The 26,621-nt window shown below is 48.0% G+C and overlaps 1 protein-coding gene across 1 annotated transcript; it reads right to left on the minus strand.

The window, feature by feature from the left end:
- Positions 1 to 21,204: 21,204 nt before the first annotated feature.
- Positions 21,205 to 24,057, minus strand: CBLN1 (cerebellin 1 precursor). The gene is made up of 3 exons (XM_007096915.3): positions 23,794 to 24,057; positions 23,533 to 23,652; positions 21,205 to 22,256 (listed from the first exon to the last, which is right to left on the minus strand). Exons 1-3 carry the CDS (start codon positions 24,055 to 24,057, stop codon positions 22,059 to 22,061), a joined length of 582 nt encoding a protein of 193 aa, XP_007096977.2. The 3' UTR covers positions 21,205 to 22,058.
- Positions 24,058 to 26,621: the final 2,564 nt, after the last annotated feature.

Here is a 26,621-nt window from a genome sequence, read left to right on the forward strand (position 1 = left end):
TCAATAGGTTAAAGAAGAAAAAAAATCATATGATTATGCCAATTGATCAAGAAAAGGCATTTGAAAAAATCCATTACCCATTCAGGATAAAAACTCTCAACATCTAGGAATAGAGAACTTTCTCAATTTGATAAAGGACATTTACAAAACTCCTACAGCTGAAATTATACACAGTGGTAAAAGAACTGGATGCTTTCCCCCTAAGATTGGGAACAAGGCAAGGATATTTCTTCTCACCACTCTCTCTCTTTATTTATTTATTTATTTATTTATTTATTTATTCAAATTTACATCCAAATTAGTTAACATATAGTGCAGCAATGATTTCAGGAGTAAATTCCTTAGTGCCCCCTACTCATTTAGCCCATCCCCCATTCCCCACCTCCTCCAGTAACCCTCTGTTTTTTCTCCATATTTATGAGTCTCTTATGTTTTGTCCCCCTTCCTGTTTTTATATTATCTTTGCATCACTCTTATTCAACATTGTGTTGGAAGTATTAGCTAATTAAATAAAACAAGAACAGGAAATAAATTTTTGCAGATTGGAAAAAAGGAAATAAGACAGTCTTTGTTTGCAGATGACATCATTTTTTATGTAGGAAATTTCAAAGAATCAATAGAAAAACTCTTGGAACTCATGAGCAAAGTTTCAGGTTACAAGACTAATATTCAAAAATCAATTGCTTTTCTATATGCTAGCAATGAACAATTGGAATTTAAAATTAAAAACACAATTCTGCTTAGAAGATATAATCACATCTTCTTTATCCATTCATCCATTGATCCATCAATGGACATTTGGGCTCTTTCCATACTTTGGCTATTGTTGACAGTGCGGCTATAAACTTTGGGGTGCATATTTCCCTTTGAAACAGCACACCTGTATCCCTTGGATAAATACTTAGTAGTGCAATTGCTGGGTTGTAGGGTAGTTCTATTTTTAATTTTTGAGGACCCTCCATACTGTTTTCCTGAGTGGCTACACCAGCTTGCATTCCCACTAGCAATGCAAAAGAGATCCTCTTTCTCCACATCCTCGCCAACATCTGTTGTTGCCTGAGTTGTTAATGTTAGCCATTCTGACAGGTGTAAGGTGGTATCTCATTGTGGCTTTGATTTGTATTTCCCTGATAATGAGTGATGTGGAGCATTTTTTCATGTGTCAGTTGGCCATCTGGATGTCTTCTTTGGAGAAGTGTTTATTCATGTCTTTTGCCCATTTCTTCACTGGATTATTTGGTTTTGGGGTGTTGAGTTTGATAAGTTCTTTATAGATTTTGGATACTAACCCTTTACCTGAATTAATCAGTCAGAGAAAGACAAATATCATCTGACTTCATTCATATGAGGACTTTAAGAGACAAAACAGATGAACATAAGGGAAGGGAAACAAAAATAATATAAAACCAGGGAGGGGGACAAAACATAAGAGACTCTTAAATATGGAGAACAAACTGAGGGTTACTGGAGGGGTTGTGGGAGGGGGGATGGGCTAAATGGGTAAGGGGCATTAAGGAATCTACTCCTGAAATCATTGTTGCACTATATGCTAACTAATTTGGATGTAAATTTTTAAAAAATTAAATTAAAAATTCTGAAAAAAATAAAAATAAAAAAATTTCTAAAAACACAATTCCACTTAAAATACTCAAAAATATACTTAGCTATACATCTAAAAATATGAATAGTATTTATATGCATTAAACTACAAAACTAATTACAGCAAGAAAATCTAAATACACGAAGGAATATTCCATGTAAATAGATTGTAACACTCAGTATTGTTAAGATGTTAATTCTTCCCAACTTGATCTGTAGATTCAATGCAATCTCAGCAAGCTATTTTGTAGATATTGACAAAATGTTTCTAAAGTCTATATGGACAGGCAAAAGACACATAACAGCCAACACAATACTGACAAGAAGAACAAAGTTGGAGAACTGACACTACCCAACTTTAAGACTTACTATAAAGCTGAAATAATGAAGACAAGGTGGTATTGTTGAAAGAATGGACACATAGATTAGTAGAACAGAATAAAGAGCCCAAAAATACACCCACACAAATATAGTAAATCAATCTTTGACAAAGGAGCAAAGGCAAGTCAACAAAGAATCATCTTTTCAACAAATAATCCTGGGACAATTGGACACCCAGATGCGAAAATATGATCTAGATAGAGACCTTGCACCCTTTCCAAAAACTACCCCAAAATAGATCATAGACCTAAATATAAAGTGCAAAACTGTAAAACTTCTTTTAAAAATTGATGGGGAGAAATCCTAAGTGACTATGGGTTTGGTGGTAAGTTTTTAAATACAGCTCCCAAAGAACAACCCATGTGAGAAAAAAATTGATGTTAGACTTTATTAAAATTTAGAGCTTATTCTCTTCTGAAGACACTGTGAGCAGAATAAAAAGACAAGCTATGGATCAGAAGAAAATATTTTCAAAACACATACCTAATAAAGGACATCCAAAATATACAAAATATACAAAGAACTTACAAACCCAAAAATAATGCAGTGAATAGCCCAATTTTAAAAAAGGCAAATGATCTAAACATATATCTCACTAAAGAAAACATACAAATGGACAATAAGCATATTAAAAACTGATCAACATCATTTGCCATTACTGAATTATATATTAAACAATAATTGGGTACCATTACACAACTATTAGAATGGTTAAACTCCACAAAAATTAACAATACCAAATGCTCATCATGATGCAGAGCAACAGGAACTCTCATCCATTGCTAGTAGAAATGCAAAGCGGTGCAGCCACTTTGGAAGGATAGCTTGGCAATTTCTGACAAAACCAAACATGATCTTACCATATGATCCAGCAATTGTCCTACTTGGTATACCTAAGTATTTGAAAATGTATGTCCACACAAAAACCCACATGCCAATGTTTATGGAATCTTTATTCATAATTTCCAAAAGCTACAAGCAACCAAGATGCTCTTCAATAGGTGAATGAATAAACAAACTGCTACATTCATACAGTGGAATATTATTCATCAATAGAAATAAATGAGCTGTCAAGCATGAAAAGACATGGAACCTTAAATACATACTGCTAAGTGAAAGAAGCCAGTTGAGAAAGCTACATGCTATATTGTTGCACTTATACAATATTCTATAAAAGACAGAACTATAGAGACAGTATAAAGGTCAGTGTTTTCCCAGGGGTTGGGGGAGGGTAGAGGAAAGGGATGAATATATAAAACACAGGGAATTTTTAGAGCAGTGGAAGTATTCTGTATGATACTTTAACAGTGGATACATGGCATTATGCATTTGTTAAAACTCATAAAAGGGAACAGCACAAAGAGTAAACTTTAATGTATACAATTTTAAAAATTAGGAGGTTGGGGGAATCACAGGAAGGAATATAGATTGTGACAAGAGAGTCTACATGTATTACAAATGTATGGAACAACCTCAGAGAAGAGCAGGGACCTAAGTAACTTCGGAAATGAGTGGTGTCTGTAAGACCAAAGGCAAGAAGAACTTCACATAAGACCTGTGCTCTACTTGATAAAGCCATTTCCTATACGGATACTGTAGGTTAATAATTCAGACACCACTATGAACATATACTGGAATCAAACACCTAAGTATATGTTGGGTGTTAGGAGCTAAGGTTCTCACTGTTAGTGTGGAAATTTACATATAAGCAAAGGGAGAAGGCCAGAATGATCCACCTGAATAACAGATCCCTATGAACCCATTCTTTGTTTAAGGTAGATACAAATGGTTACCCATAGAAATAGTTACAAATATGGTATATGCATGGGTTAGTATGCATACATACATTTTCTAGCTCTGTTAGCTGAAAGGCCCAGAATCAATGACACCCCAGTAGCAACGAGCACACCTGGTGCCCAGATCTTGGTTTCTAATACCATTCTCCAACAAGGGAACCAGAGCTCCTTAAAGAAATTGGGGTAGGAAATGTCCAAGATGAGTGTCAAATGCCAAAAAAAAGTGAGGAAGTTAAAAATATATATCGAAGTGGGTATGTCAAAGAGACAGAAGCCAACTGAAAGAGCTTCTAATGACCAAAGCTGGAGTGATAAAAGCAATAAAATGAAGCAGTATTAGATTGTAACCCAACTATAAAGTAAATATCCATGAACCCATACCAATATAAATGATTGAATAAATAAGTAAATGATGGAGAAGAGACAAATCCCTCTTGCAGAAGAATTCAAAATAATTCACATAGATACATACTCAGCTCTCAAGAAGAGGAAAAATAACTCTCCACTTTTTAAACGTGGGCTGTACATACTGAGTTCCTTCTGAAGAATGCAGTCTGAAAAGGGGAAGGAGATTAACTTTACCTTGGAGAAGCCTAACAAACACTACCTCAGACAGGTGACTAAGGTCAGTATCAACAGTGATAAACCATGTTGATGGTACACTTGATATAATATAATTAAAAAGGCACTCCCTGTTGTGGTCTTCCTCCTAAAAACCCACAACTCCACTCTAATCATGAGAAAAATATTTTAAAAATTCTGATAAAAGGACACTCTACAAAATAGTTGACCAGTACTCCTCAAAACCGTCAAAGTCATCAAAAACAAGAGAAGTTCTGAGAAACTGTGACAGCTAAGAGGAGCCTTAGGAGACACGACAACTAAATATACTGCAGCATTCTGGATGGAATCCCAGAACAGAAAAAAACATCAGGTAGAAACTAAAGAAATCTGAACGAAGCATTGACTTTAGTTAATAATAATGTATTAATATTGGTTCATTAATTGTGACAAACGTATCATATTCACATTAAGATGTTAGTAATAGGGGAACCTGGGTAAGAAGGTATGGGAGAATTCTCTGTACTGTCTTCTTAATTTTTTTATCAGCCTAAAACTATTCTAAAAAAAATAAAGTCTAGTGAAAACAAAACACAGTCACAGTCTCTCTGAAGCCTTCTGTTTCCTTCAAGCTCCCATGGGATTTGGCATCTTCTCTCCCTACCAAGGCACTGGCCACATTCTCCATGCCTACCTCCTCCCCAGCCCCTCAGCCTCCCCAGAGCACCAATGCTGTCATCCTTAACTTTGTAACCCTGCCATCATTCGAAGGGGAATTGTACCTTCTGAGAATGGTTTTATAGACAGTAACCTGTGCTTGCAGAAACAGCCTGCCCTATTGCCAGTTGCCTTGCTGTCTCTGGAGACACTGCTGTCTGTATTAAGGGCCCCATGTGCCCCATGGACCTGCTCTCTCTTCAGAGGCAGAGAACATATTGGCCACTTCAGGACAAAGCTTCAGGCCTAGAGTCCAATTACAGCCCCTTTCCTCTTGCCCGGCTGCCCTCTGTCTCCTCTCTGGGGCTTAGGAGCCTTCTTTTCCTCAGTGGGGATCAGTTGCTTAGAATCAGGAAGGTCGGCTTTAGTCTGGGTTGTTTTCCCTGCCTGAAGCAGTGAAGCGGTTCTATTTTTAAAACCCTTGGTTTCTCTCTGTCTTGCTCAGAAGGTGGCTGGTGCTCCAGGACCCTGCTCAGGATAAACGCTCCTCTTTTGCTCTTCCCTCTCTCCTCTGCTTTTATGCCATTGCCAATATTGTCATCCCCCTGGTGTTGTCGGGGGAAGCTGGGCTCATAATTCTTACAGAGAAGCCTTTAGAAAGAAAGTATTTAAGTTCAATCAAAGTGTCAGGTCTGAGTTGTGTGTGTGGTGGATGTAGGTGAGAGGAGCTTAGTAAGACCACCTTCATACCTCACTGTCTCCTTTTCCTCTCCCCACCATAGCATGGCCCCTTCTGGATCTTGGCCTTCCTTACGTAACAACAGGAACAAATATGAAGTGAGATCCACTCTACCAAAAGCCAATCACAGCAGCAGCCTCAAGAGGAGAGATTTGGCTACAGGAGCACACACACTGCACACACATGTATGCATATATGTGCACACTCATGCACATGCATGTACATGCACACAACAATCACTAAAGTCTGAAACATGGCACAACTTTCTTTTTTTAGGTTTATTTATTTATTGTGAGAGAGAGAGAGAGAGAGAGAGTGGGGCAAGGGCAGAGAGAAGGAGGGAGAGAAAATCCCAAGCAGGCTCCACACTATCAGCACAGAGTTTGATGTGGGCTGGAACTCACGAACAATGAGATCATGACCTGAGCTGAAATCAAGATTCGGACGCTTAGCCGACCTAGCCACCCAGGTGCCCCTCATGGCAACACTTTCTAAGAGCTTTCCCCAGATGGTCTCTGTGTCTCCCCTCAGCCAATTCATCTCTTCTCAGGGCTCCTGACTGACTTTAATGCCTGTGAGGGCCAAGTTTATTCTTCCATCTTAGACCTGTCCTCTGGCCTCCAGACCTTGATATTCAGCAGTCTATTTGACATAAACATATGATGTCTTAAAGGAACGTCAAATGTATCATGTCCCACACTGACCTCACAACCCCTCCTGCCCCCAGATCTAGCTCTCATCTCTGGGAGTGGCAATGCCGCCATCTTATAACATATCCAGAAATATTGGAGAAATCAAAGACAGCATCCTTGACACTCTCATTCCCTCACCTCTATATCCTAATCCATCACTAATCATAAAGATTTAACTCCCAAATATCTCTCAGATCCATCGACTTGTTCTCCAACCTCACTGTCACTGCCATAGTCCTAGCCATCTCTGTCCCTAAGCCTAGATGTCTGCCACAGATGGCTGTCCGTCACTGGATTGCCTGCCTCCACTCGTGTCCCCTTCCAGGCAAGCCTGACTCCCTTTCTCTCCCTGACCTAGGACAACATTGGCCTTTTATCAATCCCCCCACAGACTTGTGATGTTTTCCACCTTGGGGGTTTCACACATGCTGTTTCTTTTGCCTGGAATGTTAAGCTCTGCCCCACCCCCAACCTTGGCCCAGCTCATTCCTAGTCACACTTCAAATCTCAGCTCAAAATGAGACCTTTTCATAGCTCAAAGTTCCCTATGCAAGCACTTCTTCCACAACCCAACATTTGTAACTATGCAACTCTGTATGATAGTTGGAATAAGATATGCCTATTTGCTCAAGGGCAGAGATGTGTCTATTTAGATCATGCTGTAATCTCAGCACCTGGAACAGTGTCTGGCTCCTAGTTGGGGCTGAATAACTGTTTTTACCCTGAGTGGATGGACTCTCCCAAAGAAGTAAGCTTTTATTACCCTTATTTCTATACAGCACAGACACACTCTACAACCAGCCTGGGTCACACAGTTGCTTGTAGCAGAGCCAGAATTTGAACAAGGTCAAGTTGACTCGAAAGCCTATGCTGCTGATCAATATGTTGTCCTGACCTATCCTTCTGTGTTCATGGGACTTATGGGCCAAGTCCTGAGGATTCTCTCCTCCTGACCAGGCACCACCCACACTGGAGGAGAGGGTAATAAATCACATGGAAATCTGAGCCAGAGGTTGAAGAGGGATGTGCAAAAATCCCATGGAGAGAGCATTTGAATCACTGCACTGCCAGCATCCATGCAGCCATACCCCCTCATTTTGGTCTTCCCAATGATAACTAATGTTGATTAAATATCTACTGTGTGCCTGGCACGATTTTTACTGTTTCACACATATTCATTTAATTAAGCCTCATCAGAATCTTTTGAAGTAGGTATTATTATTATGCCCATTTTGGGGATGAGAAAACTGAGGCCCAGACAAAAATTAATAAATAAGTTGCTGAAAGCTACACCATGAAACATGGCTGAGGTGGGATATGAACACAGGCTCTGGAGCCCACACTTCAGCTATGCTTCATCCTAAGGAACTTTCTCAGCTGCGTTATTAACATCCTTGGTATGATGGACAATCATGATGTGCAGCATAGAGGGGTGAGCTTGTGGGGTAATCCTCTCTCTGGGAATGTTAAATGTTGAGCTTAGTGACACGGGAATGGAAATGACTATCACCCTTGCATCCTGGAGGTGAGCTTCCGAAGGCTCTGCCATTAGATCCTACTCCCAAAACCCTCCCCTCAGGGCTGTCCCTCTTCCCAGCTTTTCCTGAGTCTATTTCTCCAGGCTTTGCTGTCATAAGGCATATTAATAAATTCCTCCTCTGCTTAAAATAGCCAATTTCTGTTCCTTACAACCAAAGTGTCCCCATAGACACTTTTCAGAACCCCAGGTTGAGTCTCCAATGAGAAGATTATGGACTTGGGCCTTTGATGCAGATTTTCTGACACTTGGAAATTAAGTTGACATCCTAACAAAAACGGGGCAGCAGGGAACTCAGAGCCTATCACAGCCTGTAGTTGCTGGGGGAAGGTGGGCAGGGGCCCCCAAGACCAGATCAAGAGGGCTAGGGCTGCACAGCCCAGAAAGTAGAGGTGAAGAAGGAAGAAGCTGGGAGCTGACACCTCGGGAGATGGGCAGGCCCAAGAATGGCAACAGGCAGGAAGGGACAGCATGCAAGGTGGCTTTGGCAGTGTGAAGGACCAAATTAAAATGACACGAGTCAGGCAGTCAGGCTCTCCAGCAGGGACAGATTGTACAAGGGCTCTGGTGAAGCTGCCTTCATTATCAGTGCAGATGCCAGGCAGAAACACTGTGGGCTGCAATGGGCTGTCACCATTAAGTGAAAGTGAAGGATGTGGTCACCAAACAGCCTCCCAGACATCCTATGGAGAGGCAAACATGTTAGCCAACACCAGCACGGGCAGGACACACTTTCTCCTGCAAAGCAAGCTGATGCTAATTACACTTCTCAAGCGATCTCCTCAGAGAAATAACAAACTATGTATAATCGGATTTCATTATGGAAATTATAGGTAACCCTGCTCCGCAATCACTTCTGCTTCAGCCTGAAGACCACACACAGAAGAAAGATGAGATGCTGATTCAGCACATGTTTGTTCACTCCTTTCATGCCTTAGCCCAGGCTAGGTGTTGGGAGCAACTGCTTGCAAAGCTGGACTGGCACATTAGAATCGCACATGGCACTTGGGATAATAAAGAACCCCTGGACACAGCCCAGAGCTACTGGATCAGAATCTCTTGGGCAGGAAGTAGCAGGTGGACTTTAACAAGCTCCCAGGTGAATGGCTTCAGGTCAGACAAGTAGTTGGGTGGGGTAGGGTGGGGGGCACATAACGATAGGCCCTGATAATAGTTTAGATTCTATTCCAAATGAGCAGGGAACCAATTTGGAAGAGTGCCATGATCTGACTCATATTAACAGGATCGTACTATGGCTGTTGTGGGGAGAATAGACGTAGGAAGCAAGAGTATAAGCTGGAAAACAAGCCAGGTGACTACAGCTGTCCAAGGACAAGATGCTAGTGGCCTGGATCAACTGACTGCTGTATTATTTTGAGAGTAGAGCTATAGGATTTGCTGATGGATTAAATGTTGGGTATAAGAGAGAAGTGGGAGTAAAGGGTGCTGCCTGGACTTCTGGTCTGGGCTACCACAAGATTGGGGTAGCCATTAACTGGCATAAGAAAGATTGGTAGGCGCAGACTTTGGTGAGAGAAGATCAGAGGCTCCCTTTGAACATGTCATATCCGAGATGCTTATTAGCTATGTGAGTGGAGAGTTGGATATAAGAGTCCTGGGGTTAGGATTGAGGCTAGATGGGACTTGACTTTCTCTGCTAGCTTTCAATTTTAGTTGGCAATCCTCCTGCACACATACACAACACATACTCTTCATCCTGGAGGTTCAATGAAGCCTCATTGACTTCCCAAGGGGGATAAGATTTAGCCCCAACCAATCGGAGCCTGCATTGCTTTTCCACAGAAATTGATTTAGAGGTTAGCATGGGACCCCTTCAGAGCCAATGAGATACCTTGAGAATTTTACAAAGACTTCTGGGACAGAGACAATGAAAGGACTGGAGCTTCTGCAGGTATAATGTCACTGTGAGGAATGAAAGGAGCCAAGTTAAAGGAAGGGATACAGAGACCAGGTGCTAGTTACCAAATTATGCCTGAAGCAATCTCTGCCTCTTGTATTTACCTCTCTGTTACATTATGTGAGCCATCAGTAAATTCTTTCAAAAAAAAAAAAGAAAGAAAGAAAAAGAAAACGCAGGTGGTTCTGATACAACACATCTATGGACTGGTGTTCGGAAATAACTGTGGGATATCCATGGTCCTATGCCATTGCTACTCAAGTGTGGTCTGTGAACTCATCACACTGAATTTTGCAAAGACTATTAAAATTGGAAAATTCTTCAAAAATAATCAATTCTAGGAGTGCATGGGTGGCTCAGTCTATTGAGTGTCCAACTTTTGCTCAGGTCATGATCTCACAGTTTGTGGGTTTGAGCCCCATATCAGGCTCTGTGCTGACAGCCAGAGCCTGAAGCCTGCTTCAGTGTCTGTGTCTCTCTTCTCTCTGCCCCTCCCCCACTTACTTGCACTCTGTCTCTCTCTCAAAAATAAACATTTTTTTAAAAAAGTCAATTCTAAAAAGTGTATTAGAATTGAAAAATCTTAAGCTCCAAGCCAGATTCTAAGAATCAGAAACTGTATTTTTTTAACTTTTTATTTTAATTCATTAGCCTATAGTGTTATATTAGCTTCAGGTGTACCATATAGTGATTCAATAATTTCATACATAACCCAGTGCTCATCACAAGTGCCCTCTTTAATCCTCATCACCTATTTCACCATCAGTTCATTCTTTGTAGTTAAGAGGCTGCTTCTTGCTTAGTCTCTCTCTTTTTTCCCTTTTCTCATTTGTTTTGTTTCTTAAATTCCACATGAGTGAAATCATGGTATGTATCTTTCTCTGAATTATTTTGTTTAGCGCAATACTTTATAGCTCCATCCACATTGTTGAAAATGGCAAGATTTCATTCTTTTTATGGCTGAATAATATTCCATTGTATATATATACACCACTCCTTTATTCATTCATCAATTGATGGACACTTGGGCTGCTTCCATATCTTGGCTATTGTAAATAATGCTACTATCAACATAGGGGTGCATCTATCCTTTTGAATTAGTGTTATTGTATCCTTTAGGTAAATACTCAGTAGTGCAGCTACTGGATTATAGGGTAGTTCTGTTTGTAACTTTTTGAGGAACCTCCATACTGTATTCCACAGTGGCTACACTAGTCTGCATTCCCGTCAACAGTGCACAAGTGTTCCTTTCCCTCCATATCCTCGCCAACACCTGTAGAATCTGCATTTTAACAAGATCTCCAGATGATCTGAATGCAATAAGCATTGTTAGGCCACAAGGAGCTTGTGCTCTCTCCAGAGAAGAAGAGATATCTTTGTGATATAATTAAAGAATTTTGCCAGGGTGCATGGGCAAAATTTGTCTTGGGAGCAATAACTACTCTTTACTACCCTTACCTTGTTAAATCTTTCATAGGTATTACCTCCTCAATCCTAACAGAGTTAGATACCATAGATTATCTCATTTTAACAGATGAGGAAACCAAAGCTCAGAGATATTAAGCCCCTTACTCAGTCACACAGCCAGGAGGTGGCTGTGGTGGTAGACATCTACTGGTTTCGTTCACCCCACATGCATTCCACTTTCATTGGTACCAGCTGCCCCTGGACAGGCCTGCCTCTCCCCTACTCGACCCCCAACCTTGGTCCATACCTGACCAATTAGTTCATTTTATTCTCTGGTTAAAGAGACAGGATCTGAGAGTGCACCTGACTTAATTCAGTCTGATATTCTTCAGCTACGGATTTTTTTCTGGAGTTCTGGAGAAAAGGGGCTCTCTTTCTAACTGGGAAACTAGATAGACAGATGTGAGCCCCTGGGGCTGCTGGAGTCAAATTGCCCCATTTGGGGGCCTGGGAATGAATCCAGATGTGAAAAGAGGCAAATCTCTGGACCAGCGACACCTGAATTCAGTCATCCTTGGAATTCTTCGGTTTGGAAGCCAATACATTCTTTGGTGAAGGTGGCACTAAGTGTAGTTTGAGTTGGATTTCTAGAGTACTGATGAATACAGTGACAAAGGCAGCCCTCAAAACCAGCCCTGCTTTATTCAAAGGCTATTTCTTTAACCAGCACGCCTTACTCTGTTCTATAAAGGAGGCTGAAACTCAAAGGTCACAAAAATTTACTTGGTCCATGAGGAGTCCAAACAGTGTGGGAGGGAGAGGATTAAAGCAAATAAGACAGGGGTGCCTGGGTGGCTCAGTTGGTTAAACGTCCGACTCTTGATTTCAGCTCAGGTCATGATCTTACAGTTTGTGCATTCAGCCCCACATCGGGCTTTGCACTGACAGCACGGAGCCTGCATGGGATTCTCTTTGTCTCCCTCTTTCTGCCCCTCCCCTGCTTGCTCTCTCTCTCTCTCTCCCTCTCAAAATAAATAAATACTTTTTTAAGTTTAAAACAAGCAAGATAGACAGCCAAGTCCCTCATCCTAAATTCTTATCCTTCTTTGCACTATACTCCCTTTAGCTGAGCCATGGGCAAGGCAGGCCCCTGCCTTGGTTTCTCTGTAGGAACTATCCAGAAGACAGGGGGCTGTGCATGCATGCAGTGAGTGTAAGCTAAGTATTGTTGCATAGATGTTTGATTGGCAACTTCAGGCTACCTGGATATTTCTGAGGTGGATATTATGCAGGCTGAGCACATATGTCTTTTTTCAACAGGCTTAGACTCACATTGCTGCCATTTTTGCCCCTGATGCTGCCTTTTCCCATCTTGTCTTCTCTCTTGTACATATGATTCTCCAGCCCTCACTCTCCTCCCTCAGTCCCAAACTCACTGCCCATCTTTGCTCCAAGCAGAGTTACAGTTCCAGGAACAGCATCCAAGCTGCTTTTCACCCCTGCCCCAGACCAAGGTCCCTTTCCTCCTCATTCTCTTGTTTGTGCTTGTCTGTTGCAGAATAACTTCAGTGGGAAAAATTCAATAATTCACAGTTCACTTCAGTTTTCCCTAGCTCAACTGCAAGGCTAGCTGAATTAAGCAATTTTAACAACAGATAATAACAACCAAAAGACCCTTCATTGGGCCTGTGGATGATAAGAGACCAATTTTCCAGCCCCAATCCTTGACCTCATGGCTTCCAGTTTGCTTTCCCTCTGGATGGATATGGCTTCTGGTGGATAACATGTTTAATGGCTCCCTTGAGCTTCTCACCAAAGAGAAAATTGCTTTTCCATGATGGACCAGAAGCCCTGAACTCTGGGAAACATGATTGGATGTCTGGTTTGCCATTCAGTCATTCATATATGAATCAAGCCCCTACCATTCCAGGTTCTGTTCCAAACGCTAAGGATAAGATAACACCAAGGACAGACCAGGTCCCTGTTCCCAGGGAGGGAGAGACAGTATACATGTAGATGAGCGTTTGGGGGGTGGGGAGGTGTAATGAAACTCAACTGGTAAAAGAGGAAGCGGCTCAGTATTAGAGATAAATACCAGGGATGGCCAGCTGAGGCTTAAAAGAGGAGATAGCCATGAAAAGCATGGGGATGGAAAAGTATTCCTTGCCCCCAAAGGGTCAACATGTACAAAGGTTCTGAGACAGGAGAGAGCTTGGCATCTTGTAGGAGATAACAGTGGAATGAGCTACTCTGCACTAGAGGAAAACAACAGAGGATGAGGTTGTAGGGGTCAACAGCAACCAGATCACGGAAGCCCAGCAAGCCACTATAAGGAGTCACAGTGCATTGTAAAGGCACTGGCTGGTTTTAAGCAGAGGATTCATGTGGTGTGGTTTAGTTTATGTTTGAGAAGCTCACTCTGGCTACTGAGAGGAGAGAGAATTAAGAGGGACCAAAAGAAGATTCACATCACAGCTCTGACAGCTAGTCACCACATAGCTTTTCCTGTGGGCTGAGGTTCAAAGAAGGATTCTGGGGATAGTTTTAAGCTGGAAACTCAAAAAAACACAACTACCATCCAGAGAATCTTGCATTTCATTGGCTTCTAGTTGGAATGGGACCCTAGAGGTCCTCTAGTTTCACTCCTGGAGGAACAGACTCACTTCTGCCCTCAGCCTGGACCCCAACTTCTTATGACAGAGACAGGGACACATTTAGGCAATCAAAGAAAAGAGCTGCAAGCTTCACAGCCTCAGAAAGCACCACTGTCACTCAGATTGATGCAGGAGATTATTTAGGCCCACATGCTGGCGAAACTGCCAAGCAAGTTCCCACTTGGCCAGCATCCGAGAGCCCAGAGGAGAAGGAAGAAAAAGCATCAGACACTAGATGCCACGTGAAGGATGAGCTGCAAGCCCGCACCCACGGCTCAATTGGTATTGCTAACATGCCCTCTCCCTTGGCATCTTCAGAATAAGTAAATAATCCATCTACCTGAAATGAACTCCTTCAAAAAGAGAGAAGGAGAGGGAGAGGGAGCATTTGGAACATTACTGAGGCCTAAATTGACCAACTTTGATCAAGATGAGTTAGTAAAATAGCAGGCTCCACATCAGCTGCATATTTGGAGCCACTCAGTCATTATAAAATCATCTGAACTTCTCAGCAGAAGTACACATTGGGGAGTTTATTTTTGAGTCTCTCAGAATACAAAGGAGAGTCTATCCAATACCAGATCTGGGCAGAGCACACAGCTTCCTTTTAAATGAGGAGAATGAGATGCCCAGTTGTCTCTTCTTTGTTAGTAATTCCCTCTTCCCTCTTTGAAAGTTTCCCTGAAAGTAGGCAGTAATTTTTGATGATGGAAGAAAAGGCTCTTGGAGCCTCACCTGAGTAAGCAGGTTGCTGCTGGCTAGCAGAGCATTCTAGAGAACTCTTTGCTGGGCTGAACTCCCAGCTGGACACTGGGTCTGAGGAAGGAAGGGGATTTGCAGAATCCTTGATTTTCTTGAGAGGAAACCAATGGAGCCCACTCCACCCTCATGGTCTGCAGCAGAACCCAAAGCTGTGAGGGGATTTCAGAGGCCATTCCCCCTTCATCTACAACAAACACCCAGAGACCCCATGGCTAGCCACAAGTCAGGGTCTGCGGGGGGGGGGGGGGGAACCAGCTCCCTCACTAGCCAGGCATTGTGTGACTCCTGTTGACACCATATGATGCTATTATTCTGGCACCATAGAAAAACCTTACGGGCTTCACTACCATCGTCACCATCATTAAGGGCTTCCAGAGAGTTCGTGGCTTCATCCCAGATTAAACAACCAATCAACCAATACCAAATCATATCATTAGGTGTTGGAGGAAAGGGAGGGTATTCCTGTCCTTTAAGGAAAATAAAATATGGTCCCTGTTCTCTAAGGAGCATGTTGGGGGGTGGGGTAGGGCAAAAGCATCAAGGACAACTTGTGTTATAAGGTCAACTCTGGGGGTGTCTGGGTGGCTCTGTTGGTTAAGTGCCTGACGTCAGCTCAGGTCATGATCTCACAGTTTGTGGGTTTGAGCCCCAGGACAGAGTCTATGCTGACAGTTCAGAGCCTGGAGCCTGCTTCAGATTCTGTATCTCCCTCTCTCTCTGCCCCTCCCCCACTCATCTCTGTGTCTCAAAAATGAATAAATGGTAAAAAATAAAAATAAAAACAAATTTAAAAAGGTCAACTCTGGACAACAGGTACAATTCCATTCCATTATAGAATACATCTGGCTGTCTGGGGTGATGGTGGAGATTTAGAGAGGAGCACAATGCCAAGCCTGCACTTCAGAATCTCAGTCCAAGGAGTCTCATTGCCAGAGTACTGTGATTCCTTATCCATCCATCCCTCCATCCATCCATTTAAGAAATACTTTTCATGCTGACTCTATTCCAGGTACTGTGCTGGGCACTGAGAATGTGATTGCAAATAAAGCCAATAACAAGGTCAATGCCCTTGTGGAGTTCACGGTCTGGTAGATCAAGCAGATACACTCATGATGAAACCAGCAATCCCTCCCTTTGTCTGCCCGCCTATTTGTGTGTTCACTCACTCATTCATTCAAGGAACATTTATAGAGCATCTACCAGCCCTGACACTGTGCCAGGCACTAGGTGAACTGTGGGGAATAGCAGATGAGAGCTGATCCTCACGGAGTTCAGTGCCCAGCAGAGTTGTGGTCAAGGTGTCATCTGAATAGGAGAGTTCAGGTGGTCAGCAGAAAGCAAGGCCCTGATGCGAGGGGATCAGAAACAACTGTGCAAATGAGGTGGCTGGTACTCAAGGGCAGCCTTGAAGGTCAGATTGGAGCCTGCTCAGGTCAGGCAGGGGTCAATGCCTTCAATCGCTGGTCCCTCCCCTGCACCTCCTCCCTGACCTCTTCAGTGTTTAGCAAGATGAACAAAGACACCCCCCACCCCCAGGCTCTGGGCTGTGACTACACAACCACAAGTCCATTCTTTATAATCATGAAATTCTCCCTCCTGATTTCAGTTGCACTGTGTCCTCACTGCTGCCTGAAGTATTTTCCTGATTAAAAGCATTTTCCCAGGGAGGACACCTGGCAACAAGTCCAAACACCACCATACTTCTAATCTTGGCCTCTTCCTTGCTGTCCCTGCTTGCTGCTATTCCAGGGTCAAAGCTGGGACTCCTTGGGGACAGGCGGAGCTCAGAGTGAAATGGGAGAGGCTGAGAGCAAGCACAGGTGGCTGCGAAGGTTTTTCTGCCTGCATAGGGTCTGAAAACACTTCCATGTCAATATTCCTGTCGGTGTCAGTGTGTTGGGGAGGGTGGGGGTGGGAGGACTGAAGGGGTCAGGAAGTTCCCCTGAAGAGAGTTTCACTGGTTGGGTCCATGTCCTGAAATCACTCCAGGCACAGTTTGGTTTCACTCATAACACCATCACAGACGCCCCCTTCTGTGCCAGGCACCATGGGAGGCACTGGGCCAAGGAAGATGAACCTGATGCATTTCCCACTTTAGAGGGGCACAGCCTCTAAAGGGACACAGACATGTAAACAGGGCTCATGCCCCTAATGGAGACACACAACCAGAGGATATTCAACCACAGAGGCCAATGCGAATATATGAGCAACAGGGATGGAGATGAAAGACCTAGGGAATACAAGCCTTTGTTCTTGCTGTTGCCGAGAGGGGGTGGGGAGCCAGGTGTACAGGGAAAGGAAAGGACACGGGACCCTAACTCCACCATTCACTTGCTCTGCGTCCTCTCTCTGTCTGGTTTCAGTTTTACCATTTATTGGATGTAGGGATCTGCGCAGATATGCCGTATGTCCTGCTTCTGTGATACCGTGATGCCCCAGCTGTCCACTGCTCCTCCCTGTTGCCACCAGTTATTCAGCACCTACTGTGGGTGCGGCAGCGCTGAACATTTTTACACCTTTTCAGGTAGTCTTCGCAACCACCCTGCTGTGAAGGCATTACTGTCCCCATTTGAAATATGAGCAAACTGAGGCTCAGAGAGGGTATGGATGTATCTTCAATGAGGAGCTCTGCGCGAAGAGATCGAGAGACCTTTGTAATCGTCCCTGGGAAAGATTTTCTTCCGAATTAAATTGGCTCAAAGAGAGATGCATCTGCTCTTTCCCTCCAGGCTTGACCTCCCAGTTCCAGGGCACTGCTGGCCTCCTGCAGAGGCAGAGTCCGTAATAAGTTTCAGTTTTGTTTGAAAGCCAGTGGGGATGACAAGGACTCGGCCAAGCGCAAGCCTGGAGTTATATGGCTGCATGGGACGAGGGGGGAAGGCTTAGACTCACGAACGCGTTTATCACAAAAGATGTCTCTGAACAAACCCTAGACACCGCACTTGGGAGCTGAGGAAAACTGTTCAGACAGGGAGGCGGTGGGGGGTGTAGGGCGGGGAGAGTAGTCTGAGATCGCACTTCAAGCCAAGCGCAGAGTCGGGCGCGCGTCCGCTGAGCGGGGTCTCTCCCTCCACTAGGTCAGCGGGGGCCCAAAGACCCGGCCTGGGACTTCAGGACCCCGCCCGGAACCAGCGGGAGCGTCCAGCCCCTTCGCTCCGCCCCACATACACCCCCTATCCAACAAGGCAACGATTAAGGAGCCGGGTGAGGCTCCCTCTCCATCTGGGTAATTATGTTCTCATTAGGAGCCGATGCGCCGGGGATTGGAGCATGAGCGCCCCAGCGCAGCTCGGGGTGGGGGGCGCGCTCCTAGTGGTGTGGACCGTGGAAGCCGCGGCGGACGAGTGGGCTAGCTAGGGGGCCCGCGCGGGACTTGGCGAAGCCGGGCGCGACTCGAGACTGCACACACGAGTGACCCCGGCTCCTAGCCAGCGATCCCGCGCGGACCGGCGGCTCCCACCGGCACTGGGCGCCGCCTGGAAAACCCAGGCCTGGAAGTCAGGTTTGGGCTCGTTGGGTCCTAGAAACCTCCCTGAGATCCCCGCAACAGACCACTAACACTATCGCAGCCCTCCGGAAGCGGGTTGGGATTGTGGGGGAGGGAGGTAAAAGAGGCCACACAGCAAAAAAGGAGGCCAGGAAGGGGTAATCACTCCGCCCAGTCTGGGGTGAGGCGGGTTTCCCCGAGGCTCGAGTGGAGGAAGTAACCAAGGTGACCTGGGCAGGGGAGGAGTCTCTGAGACTCTGAGAAGAAGGCTGAATGAGAGGGTGGTCTTGGAACCCCTACAGGCTCTATTCTGATCAGGTTTATCTGAGATGAAAGCAGGAGGCAGGGCCCAGATCTGAAAGGGCCTAGAGGGTTCTAAGCATTAAAGGAAACCATTGTGAAGTGTAGGTTTTAGGACTGGCCCCCTCCCTAGAGCTTCTGGTTGGGGACAGGGATGTAGTTTCTAGTGAGCCGCTGGCCTTTTTTTTTTTTTTTTTTTTTTTTCTCTATCCCTCTCAGTCCCCAACACACCATTTGAGAGTATCTGGCTCCCTCTGAGCTGGGGTACAATTTTCAATTGAGGGTTGATTCACCTGCCTCTCGAACAGGTAACAATCACCCCCACCTCCACTCCAGAGGTGAGGGAGGTGGCCCAACTCCCAAGTGCTCAGCCCCAGTGAAGTCTCTAGCTCCAACTCCAGGTCCCTGGGGAAAGCTGTCCACATCTCCACCCAGGCTAATGGGGGCTCAGACCCGAAGATAAGGGCAGTTTGGGGGTGGAGAAACCCATATTTCTCCTGAAGCCTCTGGGACCAGAGTGCTTGCTTAACATTTCTGAGAGCTCGCTGGAGTGGGTACCACTATTCTATGGAACCCACTGCAGAGCAGGAGACAGGCCCAGCCCTAGATATCTCCCTTGCCAACCAGTGCCAAGCAAGGCCTGCGGGAAGAGTGAGGAGGGGATAGTGAACCTTGGAAAAGCAGTGCCTGTGCTGTATCTACATAAGAGCTTCCCAGAGGAGGCAGCCTCTTACATGAAGTGCTTTGATCCCCCAATAGGACAGAATTTTGAAAAGTAGAGAAGGAGAGAACTGCAAATTGAAGCAAAGAAACAGCAGGTGCAGAGGCATGAAGACAGTAGTAGGAGATGGGCTCATCAAATGGCAGAGGGAAGGGACCAGCAGGTGGAGGAAGAAGTGGCTGGAGCCAGTTTGAGAAGGATCTCTAATGCTTTGGGGAGGAAGGAGCCCTCCCTTAACTGGAGCCCAGAATCAAGGGATAACCTTCCCCTCCCTGTCCCACTTGGGGTCCACTTGCTCCCTTCTGGTTCACCTCCCAGGCCCCAGAGAAGAGGCTGGCTCTGAGTGAACCTCAGTTTCTGGATAGGCACGCTTCCTCTTTGCCTCCACCCCAGCCTCAGGCCTAGCATTCAGGAGACTGCCTCCAGGAACCAGATCAGGGCAAGTTAACAGCCAGGACTCATTAAACCCAGGTAAAAGAACTGCAGGTCCACGTTCAAGTAACAGAGGATGAACGAAATCTCAGAGTAGGAGGGGCTCTTGGAGATGTTTAAATCCTCTTTGTTTTTATACAGCTGGGCAAACTGAGGCCAGAGGAGGGACGGGCCCAAGTCACCCAGCTGGAGCACCGCCTGGTGGTCCCAAAGTCTGGACAGACACCTTGGTGGTACCCTCCCCGGGGAAGAGGGTGACCACCCTCCCACAGAGAGGTGGGAGGTGCATTAGGGGTGCTGTGACTATGCAACCTGCGTGGCCCGAAAGCCCTTGTCCTAGGCGGATACTACCTGGTGCACCGCCTATGCCTACCTCGCAGGCAGGCTGTGTGCCGACAGAGCAGTTGGGTCGAGCTAGTTTCGCTGCTGAAGGCTCCAGTTCTCCCTGATCTCTCCCTCCCAACTAGAAGAATGCCGAGAAAAGCATTTTTGAAAGTGTCCCTTTTTAAAAAGAATAGCTTCTTTTTAAATTCCTCTAAGGCTCAGGATTGCGCCTCATCCCTACTTCCCTGGGTACTATGGGGGAGAGAACTGTTGGGCAGGAAGAGAAAAGCACAACTCATTCCCGAAGTCTCTAGCTATCCCTGGCGGGACCCTGAGCACTGGGGATGCGAAGCGTGCGGCAAGGGATGCCGGCCCCTGGCTTGTGCGCGGAGGAGAAACATGCCCGCATTTGAAGGAAGGCCGAGTGCTCGGTGAATTTCAATCAGAGGAGCCGCAGTAATAACAAGAAATGTTGCTTATTGTGCAATTATTACCCCCTTCTCTCCAACCCCTAGGAGCCAATAAAATTCACCCCCGAATGTCCGGCCAGGAAAAATCTTCTAAAAGGACCAAAGCCAGAGGCGCCAATCCAGGCCCAGGCTCTTGCCCCAGGACTTTGGCCTCCACCCGCTTTCCGCTTTCCGGCGCCCGACCTCCCCGAGGCTGAAGCCACTGGGTCAGACTTCTAGACTTAAAACGAAGTCGTTTATTTCAGTTTTGCTTTCACATTATGTTCCGATACAATCAAAACTCCTGGACGAACCTCTCGAATGAAAGTCCTGCGTGGAGCGCAATCACAGGTCCTGGGCGCCGGGCTAGTACGGCGGCGGACGGACGCGGGATTCAGAGGCGCTGGTATAAAACATAAAGCTGCTCCGGGAAATGTGGGGCTGAAGGTTCGGGACATCCAGGGGCGGAGGCGTGGGAAGCGTGCCGACTCCTCCAATTGGGATTATTCCTGATGTATTTGGACTTCGAAAAAATCCCACTTCGCTTCCAGGCCGGTAGTGTCTCCTGGCCAGGCAAGATTTTGGCCAAAGCAGGGAGCACAGGCGAATGCGGGCTGGCTGTAGGCCTGGCGCAAAAAAAAAGGAGCGCAGGCCGCCTTCGCTAGAAGCCCTCGCGCCCAGGCCTTCCCACCAAGTCCCCGGCGCCTCTCAGCCTTGCGCTGCCACAACCCGCCCCCAAACCTCGCATCTGGGGAAGATGCGGAGTTTAGAAAGCTGTTTCAGAAAAATAAAAGTCCCACTTCAACTTTATTGGGTTAAAGCAAAATTAAATCTTGGCTATTCACACGTATGTTACAGAGGACGAGGAAGCGTCCGGAAGAACCTCCTGGCATTTAGTGGAGTCACAGAACACGAGGGCATTGACAAGCATCAGAACATCAAGCAGCCTTAGATTTCACGATCACTCCGAATAGGACATAGAAATACGGAAATACAGCCAGTTTCCACTGGGAAGAGTTCTTTGAATACAAATGATATATATTTATATATATTTTTGAACCAGTCACCACTAAGGTAAGTCCTGTCTCTGCTAACAAGCAGCGGAGGACACAAAGTATCTTCAGCTAATTAACTCTTGAGCGGTGTTTTAAGAGCAACACTTGCCAAATTAAAACTACCTCCCCCATTCAAAAAACAAAACAAAAACCTTATTCCCCTCTCCAAACTAAAAAGGGGGAGGAGTATATTAGATTTCAGCAGGTGGAAAGATTCCGAGGGGGCTGAGGAGGAAGATATTTCACGTTATACAGTGAAATACAAAGTTTCTTTTGTATAAATTTTAGGGAACATGAACATGGGGGTAAGAAACAATGACAAGGCAGTCTCTCTTTCTTGATTACTTCAACCAGAATGGGGGAGGCGAGTTTATTTTTGGAAATGGGAGTGCGCAGAGCTAAGCAGAATTTGCTTCTCCTAATGAGGAAACGGACAAAGTTGTCCGACCAGCGGCCGGTGCACACCTTTTACCCGGATACAGCTGGGGACCATGTAGGAAGTTTCCTGTCGTGCTGTCTTCTCATTCCCCCTCCTGCCTTCCTCCTGCCTTCGCCCTCTCCCTGCCTTCATTACGGTGATGAGCCAGTCAGAGGGGAAAGACCAGGAATCCGGAGAAGGTCGAGTACTTCCAGCCCCCCATCAAGTTCCCCCGCTCCAGCTTGAGGTATGCTCGGTCGCCTTTCTCCATCTGGATGAGAACTCCATTGCTGGCGGCCTCCCGGGTCACGTCCTGGTCACCAGCAAAGGCTGAAATCACCGGCCACCCGTTTAACATGAGGCTTACCTGGGAAAGAGAAAGGCCTACTTCAGAGGCGCGACAGAGGCGGGTACCTAAGCAGCAGTGGAGATGCGAACCTTCCCCGCTTGGCTAACAACCACAAAGGCCTGGGAGCGTGGTGGAAGGGGGTGGGTGGTTTAAAAAGGGGGCTCTGCAGTTTACTGCTGAGGGACCAGTGGGGCGAAAAACAGCCAATCTGGGTGACAGGAAGGGTCTGCCCCCCAAATGGGAGTTGCTTTCATTCCTAAAGCGCGCCAAGCAAAGCCTGACTGCGTTCTTTTATCCAGCTTAACGAACCCATAGGCAGCTCTGGTGTCCCAAGACGTTCGCTTCCACCCCCACCCCTACCCCCTGCCCCACCCTGCTTCAAAGAGAAACTCGGGCAACTGGAGTTTCCGGGAGAACCAAGGCAAACCAAACCCTGCTTCCTCCCGGTCCTAGCTGCCTGACACAGTGGAGACACGGTAGGGAAGCTGGGCAAGGCTTCGGACTGATGAGAAATTCTGCCAGGGCTGCACTCTGTGCTTCATCCCCAGAACCGGCCATGCCATCACCGCCTGGTTTTGCCCTTGCGGTGGCATCAGCAGCCAAAGGCCCAGTGCCCTCTCCCCAGCCGTGCATCCTGGCTCTTGTCTTTGCCCAAAGGAAACCTGGACACCTTTGGGAACCTGGAGGGACGGTGAGTGCTGACATGGGCACAGCTGGAGCCCGGGGGAGGGGGGAGCAGCACTACATCCACCCCCTGCTCTCTCCACCCTTCAAACGCTTGGGCTCGGCGCCCGCCGGTACTTCAAAAACCCAGAGTCTCCAAAGGGATACCAGGAGCATCCTTCCCATCCCGGCCCGAGCGTGGTGCTAAAGGCAAGCGCACAGGAGTCCAGGCTTCCGAGCTGGGACAGAGAATGAGGATACGGTCTGTGGAGCTGAAGGCAACGGTCGCAGAAAGCTTCTGGAAAGAGGAACTGTCTTTGATGCTAACCAGCAACCGCTACGGGAAATCCCTGGTATCCCGTAGGAAAAGGGGAAGAACCTCTTTGGAGGGGCCCAGAAGGCGAAGGCAGGAAACTCTGTGTGGGAAGAGGACTAGGTTCCAAGAGCCGGCGAGAGAAGAAAACAAGAGACAGTCCAAGCCACAGAACTATGAGGCCCTGCTACTCGTCCATCAAGCAACCCCAGGCACATGCAGCTGCCCCTTCTATCTCCCACCCCCATAGGGCCCGCTCACTCCAGCAGGTAATAGCCCTCTGCCGGCCCGGGGCCTGACCCTGAGGCAGCGGCTGACCTGAATGGTCTGTCTGTTGTAGACTTTTACCACGTGGAAGTTAAAACTGTATATCCCTTTGCGCGGGGCGATGAAAGTACTGCGTTCTGAATCAAAGTTGTTCCCGATGTTCACTAGTACCTACAATGAGACGGGAACGAAGGGAAGTAGACAAGAGTCAGTCCCGAACTCCTGCTCCCGAGGCTCCGCAGAGCCTTGGAGTGGATCGAACATCAACCCTCCACCTCTCCCCCTCGCAAGCCAATCTGATGGAGCGCTCACCTGGTCAAAGTAGATGATCATAGTGCGATTACTCATCTCGGACGGCTCGTGGTTGGTGCTTCTGATGGCAGAGAAAGCCACCTTGGCGCTGCCGGAGCGCACAGAGATGCCGAGAGCTGTGCCCGTGGGATCGGACGTGGGGTTGGAGTCGCACACCACCAGGCACTTGCCTTCCAGCACGATGGGCTCTGTCTCATTCTGCCCGCGGGCCGGGCCCGCCAGCCACGCCGCCCCCAGCAGCAGCAGCTCCACGACGCCCAGCATCGCGGCGCCGGCGCCCACCCCGCCCCCCACCCCGGGGGCTGCCTGCGCCAGCCGCCCCCCCGCCCCAACCCCACTCCGAAGCCCCCTCCTCAGCTCCGTGCGCAGCTTCGCAGATGCCGCTCTGGACACTACTGGTCTTCTTTGCACTCCGTGGCAAGCGTGCCCCCCACGCGATGCTCCCGGAGCCCCTCCCGGGCCTCAGGGGTGCCGCGGCTGCCCAGCCGCACTTGGATACATAGCCGCTGCCGCTCGGTCCCCGCTGCTTCCGCCGCCTCCTGCTCGCACCCGCCGCTGCCGCCGCCGCCGCCGCTCTGAATTATTGATGCAGCCGGCGCTGCAGCCGGAGCGGGCGGAGAGCGCGCGCCGGGCACAAAGGCGCGGACCACGGCCTGGCCCCGCCCCCGCTGCCTCCCAGCCCGCCTCCCTCCACAGCTCCGCCTTCCCACTGGCCGAGGCTCCGCCTCCCAGCCAATCCTAATGCGCCGCGCTCCCCGCTGAGCCAATGGAGGCGCTGTCCGCGCGCGGCCACCTGACCCCGGGCACCGTTGTTATTAGGTGCGGCGAGGCGGGCGGCGCGCGGCAGCAGGGTTGGGCTCTGGCCGGGAGTCGACTGAGGGAGCGAGGGCCGGGGGCGCGCGCGGGCGCGCGCGCGCCCGTGCCCGGACCTTCCGCCGCGGCCGCTAGCTCTTTCGCTTTCCGCCTCAGGCCGCGGTGTTGTTCAGCCCTCTCAGCCCTTCCGCGCGCCTCCAATCGCCGGCCCGCAGGTAGGAGGTGGCGCGCGCGCCCAGGTTGGGAATGGAATCAGCCGTGCGGGGGGCGCCCGCGTGTCGGCGCGCGGGGCGGGAGGGGAGCGCCCCCCAGCGGGCGCAGGCGCGAGGGGCAGCCAGCGCGCGGGTGAGCTTGGGCGAGCGAGCCAGCCGGGCGACCCGGCTGCAGGGCGCGTGCGTGCGCGGCGGGGCGGGGGCGGGGCGGGGCCTGCGCCGTGGCCTCCCGGGGAGGCGCAGGTGCCGCGGTCCCAGGCCGGCTCACCGGATCCCACGCCAGCCTCAGCACCTGGCTCCGCAGCCCTCGGCCCCCGGGATGGAGCTCACCCAGCCTCCCTTGCACCCCTCTCCAACCCCCCTGTCTGCCGGCCACGGGTTCCCACCCTTCCTTCCTTCCTTCCTTCCTTCCTTCCTTCCTTCCTTCATTTTTTCGGAATAGATCTTTGAACGTGTACGAAGTCGCAGGCACTGGGCCAGGCGCTGAGGATGCCGTGGCGAGCCAAAACAGACGAGGCCCGCCTTGGTGACTCTTAGAGTGTAGCACACTAGGCAGTAACTAGTACAGTGGCGTCGCACGCAGGCTCATTTATCTGATACCATTTTCTCTTTTGCACTTACAATTTATATATTGCATCCGTATTTTTTCAATATATTGTGCACCTTTACTACTTGTTTTAGCCACACGTTCCTGCACATCAGCGTTGAGTGTAGACACCAAATTTTGTGATGTATGGGCGATTTTTCATGAGTAATTATGACCCTACAAGAATTTTTGCCTCACTTATTGACTTAGAACTTTACACACACACGTAATCTCAAACAGGGAAGTAAAAATGCAGTTTTGCTAAGTGGCAGGCAGAGGGGAGCTGCGGAGAAAGAGAAAAGGGCGCGTTCCAGCCCGAGGTGCCGGCAGGCGGAGACCTGAGGGATGAAAGTCTGCAGTTAACCAGGCGGAAGCAGAAGGGCGAACGGACCTCTCGGTTGTGTCCAGAGCAGAAGTGCCAGCTCCGGACCCTAAGCAGAGGCGGGTTGGGATGCTGGCCATCGGGGTACCTGGCGCTCGGGTCACCCCCGTGCGACCTTGAACCTGAGTGCTCAGCCAAGCCAGAATGGACGTTCGGCTGGCTGCAGCCAGGCGCAAGCGCTGGGACCTGCAGGCGCGGACTGCCTACACTTCCTTTGGATATCCGGGCTCGCTGCCCGCAGGGTCTCCTGCCCCTGGGGTACTCGTTCCCCCACGCGGGGAAACCTGTCTTGGAATCGCCAATTGCCACACCTTTCAGATTCTCAGCCTTTGTTTCTTTTGAGACTTTGATAGCTGTCTAAAGAATTACCTTGGGGGACCCCCAGCTCCGACCCCCGCCTCTGTTTGGAGGACCACCGGGGTCACTGGGCTCGCCAAGAAAAAGGAAAGGGTGGGGAAAGAGGCAACAATTTTACTTTAAATTAAAATGACACAAAAATATTTTTTCAACTACGATCTTTTTGAGACATCCCCAGAAAGCGTTGCCAGCTGCGATTACACCTAATGTGAGAGCATGAACTAGTTTAGGAGGTGAGAGGTGAATAACGAGACACCATGCAATATAGCGGCCATCCAGTATAGCTGGAAGCGGTGGGGGAGGGGGTAGGGGGTCCCTGGAGAAGCGCTCGTGTAGAACCAACGGTACACTCTTCAGTCAGTCATCGCACAGATATTTCTTAAGTACCGGCTCTGTCGGGGAAAGCCAGCTTTTATGGCGCTCACAAGCAGGACTGAGATTACCTGGAGGGGGTTGGTCGCCAGCCCTTTCCTCTTCT

This window comes from Panthera tigris, chromosome E2, assembly GCF_018350195.1.
Source record: "Panthera tigris isolate Pti1 chromosome E2, P.tigris_Pti1_mat1.1, whole genome shotgun sequence".
NCBI classification, from domain to species: domain Eukaryota; kingdom Metazoa; phylum Chordata; class Mammalia; order Carnivora; family Felidae; genus Panthera; species Panthera tigris.